General features: G+C 35.2%; 1 protein-coding gene across 5 annotated transcripts in view; it reads right to left on the reverse strand.

The window, feature by feature from the left end:
- si:zfos-2326c3.2 overlaps positions 1-8,218 on the reverse strand; it is a 117,999-nt gene that overhangs the window by 78,674 nt on the left and 31,107 nt on the right. For all 5 annotated transcript variants that reach the window (XR_012390226.1, XM_073922543.1, XM_021481119.3 and 2 more), the window contains exons 4-5: positions 6,368-6,493; positions 2,944-3,054 (exon numbers count right to left, since the gene is read on the reverse strand). Coding sequence is in view for 4 of the 5 variants with exons in the window: in XM_073922543.1 (XP_073778644.1) it covers positions 2,944-3,054; positions 6,368-6,493 (237 nt within the window). In the remaining variant the exon portion in view is untranslated. The remainder of the gene's footprint in view (positions 1-2,943; positions 3,055-6,367; positions 6,494-8,218) is intronic.

Raw genomic sequence — 8,218 nt, forward strand, 5'->3', positions numbered from 1 at the left:
GTTCTTGCTGCGAGGCAACAGTGCTAACCACTGGGCCACCATGCCACCCATCTAGGAAATGAGGAGGAGTAGGGGTGGTAGGGGGGATTCTTTAAAACGAAGATGGCTGTTATATGGAACTTTGGGTATTTATAGTGGCTTAGGAATCGTCTGATTGGTAAATCATAAATTGAATAATGTGGGACCGACTGCAAGCAATCATGAGCACGTGATCCTCTTGAAATTAGTTCATACATAACCTTCACTTTGTGACAGGATACACAGATATAGTACCATTACACACACAAACTGTTGATTCTGGACACTTCAGAAGACACTGAATATTGTAGTGCGGTGATGTAATAAATACACTATAACTTGTAAAACGGCAACATGAAGGAAAAGCAACTCATGTAAGCATCTTAATCATTTTATTAACGTATTATTTAGATTAAGGTAAATCATTTGATCAGTGATGTCCTTGCCACTGTATTCAATGAGACAGACTGCTATAGCATCTTACATGACAGGAAGTGAAGAGAAGAAATTTTGAGAAAAGGTTGAGGTTTTTAATAAAAAATTACGAGGACACATTATTTAACGAAAAAACTGTACAAAAGCACGCACATCTCTCTTAATTGGGTGCTCAGCCTAAACCGCAAAAAGTGCAAATTAAATGTAAATCAAAGGCGGCAACACCAAGGCTCCAAAAATACAAATTTATTAAATTTAAAAAGGCTGACATAGAGCGTGTAACGTTTCGAGCCACCCGGCTCTTCATCAGACAATGTTCATCACAATCAGGTGCTCCTTTTTGTACACTTCCGGATCACATGATCTCCTCTCGCATATGCCAACATATACATACATGCATATGTATACATACACAATCGTTCATATATACATATACATATATACACATGAATATATGTATACACATTCACATAAACTCTATAGCTTTGATATTTCAAATCAAATTACAAAAAATATATATAAATAAATAAATGAACTATAATATTACATCACAAATTATACACATTAATTAACTAAATTAATAAATAAAAAATGCACAGATAAAACATTTATTATAATCACTAAAATATCTCATATAAAATAAAAACTGTAAAAACTTGACTTAAATGGCAACTTATGCTTAGTTGACGATATTTGTTATGACATTAGTCATAATTAGGCCCACACGGAATATGCGCACAGAATTCCGCAAATGTTTTGCCCATCATTAATTCTGTTTATTTACTTGAGTAAATGTGTGTAAATTTATAATTATTCAGTTTTTAAATTAATTACAGTAATATTATAGACTAATGTCCAGGATGTTTCTGGATGCTGCTTTTCGTTTTGTCTTAACATAAATGTACTGGGAGACCAGTTCGTGTTGGGATCTGTTGAGAAGATGTCTGAGTGGATTCAAATAAGTATTATGATTGGAAGACAAATCTACAGTAATATCTTTGCGAGATAACGCAAAACATCTTTGCGAGGGAACGCAAAACTTTGCGAGAGAACGCAAAAACTTAGAAATATATATTTTCCTCCCACCCATTTTTTTCTTTCACCTATTTTTTTTTTTTTTCACCCAGCCAATTTTTTTCTCCTCCACTACGTCCCTTCCGGGGTTCCGTAGTTTTATCCCAGTTAGTCGAACCATGATTTTTATAGCTGTAGACTTGTGGAAACCTGTCTACAAAGTCACACACGAGCTGGATATTATTGATATTTTCCAGTGTGTGTGTTACATTCCGGTTCACTACCGGTGTGTGGTACATTCTACGTCACTTCCGGGGTGTGGTACATTCCCTTTCCGAAGGGAATCTGTAATTGTAAATTTGTTTCGGGATTTGTAAAAGTGTTTTGCGTCTTGTAAATTTGTTTTCTAAAATGTAAATTTGTTTCGTCCTTTGTAAAATTGTTTTTCCTATGTAATTGTGTCTGATGATAGGTAAAAATGTTTTTCAAAATGTAAATTTGTCTCGAGCTTTGTAAAAGTGTTTCAAACTTTGTAATGTTGTTTTGCACTTCCCGGCCACCGTACAAATCATTATGAGGGGATAGCGTTCAGCAGGTCCACCATCATTTCAAGAATGGGTTACAGGACTGGGGAAGGTGGCGGCATATGAAAAAATGACATATAGATTCCTCAATAAATTGTATGAAAAGATGGGGAAATTATTAGGCAGTTTTGGAGAATGAATAAAGTCACTGTGGTAAGACGCACAGTAAAAGTGTAATTATCTTATTTGATTTATGTATTATTATTATTGTTATATTGATGTATTTATGTAATGTTTTATTTTTACTATTATTATGTTCTGTATGTGTGTGTTTTTATTTATTTATTGAGTCTTATATTATTTATTTCTATTTACTGGATTTATGATAGCAACATCTAATGACAGCCACTGCCGCTGCTGGGAAGGGGAGGGAAAAGGGGATGTTAAAAATCTAATCATAAAAAAATAAATACATAAGTAAATGAGAGGAAAGACTTGCTAATCAACGTCTGTTATGCAAATATTCATACTTATTATTTCAGTTTAACTTAGTAAAGTCCTTATGTGTGTGTGTGTGTGTGTATTTATTTATAAACAACAAAAAAATCTTTCATAACTGTGTTTCAGGTCATTCCCAAATTTCACTGCAAGCCTGATGTTTTGTTTTTGGTAATCAACAACAGAGGATTCATTCATGATCTGGACCAGAAGAAATTGTACAATTTTCTACATGCATGGAATGTTTTATAATCCAAACCCCTTTTATGAATAAAATTCATGTCTTGTCCAAAGATTATTGTCAATGAAATACATTGTGATGCGCTGGGCTGGTTTCCATTGATGTTTGCTGCTTTCTTTTATCTACATAAGCTTAAGGGCAGATTCATCCACGGATAAAACGCAGGGTACATCACACATTATATCAAATGAGTCTTTATATCTGCTAACTCACCCTGAGAACCTCTCTGCAGACGTAAGCGATCCAGTCCTCCTTAAGGCAGTTCCCTTTGGTCTTCTTCAGCAGGTCTGTGACCGACCCAGCGCCACAATACTCCATCACCAGCTGAAGCCAAACACACACAAGAAATACATTTAACTTACAAAAAAAAGCATGACAGCACAGAATAATGCAATTTATCTCAGCAACTTTATCAGGACGATGAAATCCAGATACACGCAAACACACGCAATCACACACACACTTACACAGCTGCATGCCCGAAGGCCAGGCCCGGTGCTAAAATATAAAATATTATATTTTATTTAATATTTTAATTAATTTTATTTAATTATTTTAATTCTGAAAATTATAAAATTAAAGCAATAGCCCAGAGATCTGTTCCCCGCGTCAGGTCAGGGTGCACCTGTATAAACACGCACATGGTGGCGGAGGCGCACTCTAAACTCAAACGGGAGAAAACTGGACTAGAGGATGACATGAAGGCGAGCAGCCTAATTCAGTACATGTTTTGGTTAACTAATTATTTAAATACAACTCTATTGAGGTGGCGATGTAGTGGCGACGTAGTGGCGCAGTAGGTAGTGCTGTCGCACTGCTGTGCGCCTCACAGCAAGAAGGTCAACGGGTCGCTGGTTCGAGCCTCGGCTCAGTTGGCGTTTCTGTGTGGAGTTTGCATGTTCTTCTTGCGTTCGCGTGGGTTTCCTCCAGGTGCTCCGATTTCCTGGGTACAGGTAAATTGAGTAGGCTAAATTGTCCATAGTGTATGAGTATGTGTGTGAATGAGTGTGTGTGGATATTTCCCAGAGATGGGTTGCGACTGGAAGGGCATCCACTGTGTAAAAACGTGCTGGATAAGTTGGCGGTTCATTCCGCTGTGGCGACCCCGGATTAATAAAGGGACTAAGCCGACCAGAAAATGAATGAATGAACTCTCTTGAGCTCTAAAGGGATGCAACGCAAAAGGAATTTGCTGTTAAATTGAATTCAACAGAGCTGTCAGTCATTTTCACATTTTTAAGTTAGGGATTAATATTAGAGTAGCCTCATAAAATGTTTAGTTGGACACTGCACATTCCCACAGTAGTTTACACTATAATTAATATTTTAATTTATTATATTCATTATTATTAATAGTAAATAGTAGATATTAATAGAAATAGTAGATATATTATAAGTAGCGCTGTCAAAATGAGTGCGTTAACGCATGCGATTCATTTTAAATAATTAACGCGTTAAAAAAATTAACGCAGTTGCAGGTTTTTTTACTTCCTGTTGTGGTGGACGTGTGTTTAACATGCGAGAAATGTGGATAAGACCAAGGAAGCACTTTTTGAAGGCAAGTTTCAGTATAAAACAATTAATGTCGCATCACCAGGCTCTCCAAAGTTTCATGCAATCATGTTTCATTTTTAACTTTCGACTTCTGTTGTAAGTTGATACCGCATGGCGAACAGAAAGAAAATCCTCCGCATTTCGTGACTCGGTGTTCCTTTAAGGTAATAAAATCACTGCTTAGGCCACACGGTAGAATTTTAATAAGAGTATAATCTTAATCATATTAAAATCGAAGTATTGGTGTCTTATGTAAATGTACTCAAAGTCTCTGGTGAAGTCGCGAGCTGTCAAAGACAGGGCATTAATCTGCCTTTCAGCATGAGCCCTCCAAGTTTAGCGTGTTTCCTCATTAAACGCAACGAAAGTGTATGCTTCGCGTTGTTGTGTCAGAATCCTTGTAAAATACAGTAATACTTTAGGACGCTTAGTTTAAGCAAATTTGATGAACGTGATCATGCGTGTTGAATCTGAGGGGAGTCGCTCCAGTATGAAAGCCCGTTGGGGCCAAAACGTCTGCAGCGCGTTGTGTGTGTGTCTGTGTGTGTGTCTGTGTGTGTGTCTGTGTCAGGGGTGGAGTGAGCAACATATCTGAGTAGGGGCATGTGCGCACGAGACGTACCTGAAGGACAGTGGGGGTGAGTTTCGCGTGCTGGATTTGCATTGTGAACATTAGATACAAGTTAAAAAGGTATTACTTTTTATTTCATATGTTAAAGTTTTAGTTATAACACTCCCAAAATCATTCCGCAAAAAATTCACTGATTTTTACCAAAATTGAAATAGCAAAAAATGTCCGCAGATTTCATCTGGCCCTACTAATAGCCTAATGGTTTATGGTGGTGTTTTTACAAATCCCAACTAGAAAAAAAAAAACACTTATGACAACCTAATATAACTCTTTATTTTTACCTTTATCTTTAAACTATTATATTATTTGAAAAAATAGAAATAAATAAGGAGAATTAAATATAATTTTACCACTCGTTTGGCGCTAAAGTCATCCGTCTGCATTTTAAACAGTATCGTTGCATAACCTTCATTGATAAAATTAGTAATAACGAAACTGAGCATATTATTATTACTGTAAAAAGTATATTACAGCCAAAGTAATAAATAAATAAGTGAATAAATATTCTAAATGAAATGAACAGGAGGGATCAAAATTGGAAACCACGTCTAGTGCCCCCCTATGGAATTAGAATGCCTCCTCAGTTATGACATCCTGGTGCTCAGCCTGCCGAAGTCCATTATACAACAGGCAAAAAATAAATAAATCTACAAACTAACGTGACATATGTTTCCAAATATTTTTAACATTTCACTGATCGAAAGAGTTTGACAAAGCAAACCTTCTGGAAATGTTAGTCGTTTTCTGGCTGCTGGAGAATATATTTAAACAACTACTGTATTTGAGAGTTCAATGGCAATTTAGAAATAGGTGGGTTTGAGCTGAGGTTTCATCTACGTGGACATTTGTTCACAATTATTAAGTTCAGATAAAATAGCTCTTACTTCCAGTGTTGTGTTCATATTTATCATTACGTTGATTTATGTAGCATCATGGTCCTGCGAGACACGACATTTCGTTCCGCTGTATGTCCACACATGTAGCAGAATGGCAATAAACCTCAACTTGACTTAACTTGATATTACCCCTAGATGTTACTTCCTTTTTTTTTGACTGCCCTAACCACAGTGTTAGGGCAATCACTCTCATAAATAAAATGTATACAGTATGTGGCCTTCGCTTCAGTGTTAAAAAATGAATAAATAATAAAAATAGATTTTTTTTAGTTCCACTTATTCAAATCAAACTACATTTTTTATTTGCATATATTGAAATCTCTTTTTTTGGAATGATATAAATGAAATAATAACTATTCTGATGAGTCTATCTCTTTGAGATGTGGATGTCTAGAAACAAAAGACATAACTGGTCACAGATTTAAAAAAAAAAAAAAATGTTTCTCCAACCTCACAACTATGACACATCTAGTGATGAGAGACACATCAGACATGACTAAAATCCTCTGTAGCAAACTCAGAATGTTTATTTGAGTTCAGAAGTCTGTCTACTCACCCAAAGCTGGTCATCCTGACCTGCAGGACTTTTCTTGACAAAGGCACCATAATATGTGGCAATGTTTCTGTGATGGGAATGAGTTTTCAACATGTTAATCTCCAGTTTGATTTCATCTTCCTCGTCCTGTGAAAGACAAAAATACAGATGTAAACATTTTCACTGAATCCATTGCCCTATCTCTCTCTCTCTCTCTCTCTCTCTCTCTATATATATATATATATATATATATATATATATATATATATATATATATATATATATATATATATATATATATTGGGGGGTTTCGCTCACTATTCTGCTGCCCAAGGAGCCCGCCTAGGTCGCCTCTATGCACGCATTGCCAATAAACACACGTCGGCCGCAACAGGAAATGAAAAAAAAAAAACTGTAACTGCGTTATTTTTTTAAATGCGTTAAATATTTAAAAATAATCACGTGCGTTAACGTGCTAATTTTGACAGCCCTAATATATATATATATATATACAGTTGAAGTAAGAATCTGTCTTTTTTAAATATTTCCCAAATGATGTTTAACAGAGCATAAAGATTTTCACAGTATGTCTGATAATATTTTATTTTCTGTAAAAAGTCTTATTTTTTTTTATTACAGGTAAAATAAAAGCAGTTTTCAATTTGTTAAAAACCATTTTAGGGACGAACTTATTAGCCCCTTTAAGCTAACTTTTTTTTTCCGAATGTCTACAAAACAAGCCATCGTTATACAACAACTTGCCTAATTACCCTAACCTACCTAGTTACCCTACCTAGTTAAGCCTTTAAATGTTACTTTAAGCTTTATAGAAGTGTCTTGAAAAATATCTAGTAAAATATTATTTACTGTCATCATGGCAAAGATAAAATAAATCAGTTATGAGAAATGAGTTATTAAAACTATTGTTTAGAAATGTGCTGAAAAAATCTTCTCTCCGTTAAACAGAAGTTGGGGGAAAATTAAACAGGGGGGCTATTAATTTGGACTTAAACTGTATATATATGAAATCTGGAAATTCCCTTCATAATAAACCATTGTGAAGACTACCGTCTTAAGCACTCATACATAAAGCCTGCTTTCACAGTCCTTAGGGGAAAGACAGGAGAGGTGTGCATGGAAGTGATGTTCAGGGTAAAGGAAATCTGGTGCCTGAGGTCAAATGACCATTGCATTGCTCTGTTATCTCCCACCGCAGATAATACAAGACGGAAAAGCAACCAGGAAACAGCATTTGTGAGATGGGGAAAGCAGAGGGTTTCGCTGAAAGCTTCATGACTTAGTCACTATGCTCAAGCATTCAATTCAGTGTCAAGTTACAAAAAGCAAATTCTGCATAAATGAACCAACAAATGTGTTGCTTTGTTTAAAGAGCCGTTTACTATTCCTGTGCATAATTTTGTCAAAAATATATATTTGAAAGTATAAAAAGTACAAATTTAACATATGAAATAAACAAATATCACTTTAACTTTTATCTACGATTTACAATGCTAACATAATTAGAACCACATGTTTGGTGAAGTCTATAAAACATCCACCAAATGACAGAAAATATTACCTTACAAACTGTAATTTACATAAATCATATAATCATTTGCATATTATTCAATAACATTACTTAAGTTAATATAATAACTGAATAAAAACATATTTAAACACATTTAGATGTGAATAAATAGACTTAGAAGGCGACACAGTGGCTCAGTGGTTAGCACTGTCGCCTCACAGCAAGAAGGTCAATGGTGTTTGCATGGGTGTCCTCTGGGTGCTCCGGTTTCACCCACAGTTTAAAGACATGACTATAAGTGAATTGAATAAACTAAATTGGCCGTAGTGTATGTGTAGTGTATT

Source organism: Danio rerio, chromosome 14 (genome assembly GCF_049306965.1).
Source record: "Danio rerio strain Tuebingen ecotype United States chromosome 14, GRCz12tu, whole genome shotgun sequence".
Taxonomy (NCBI): Eukaryota; Metazoa; Chordata; class Actinopteri; order Cypriniformes; family Danionidae; genus Danio; species Danio rerio.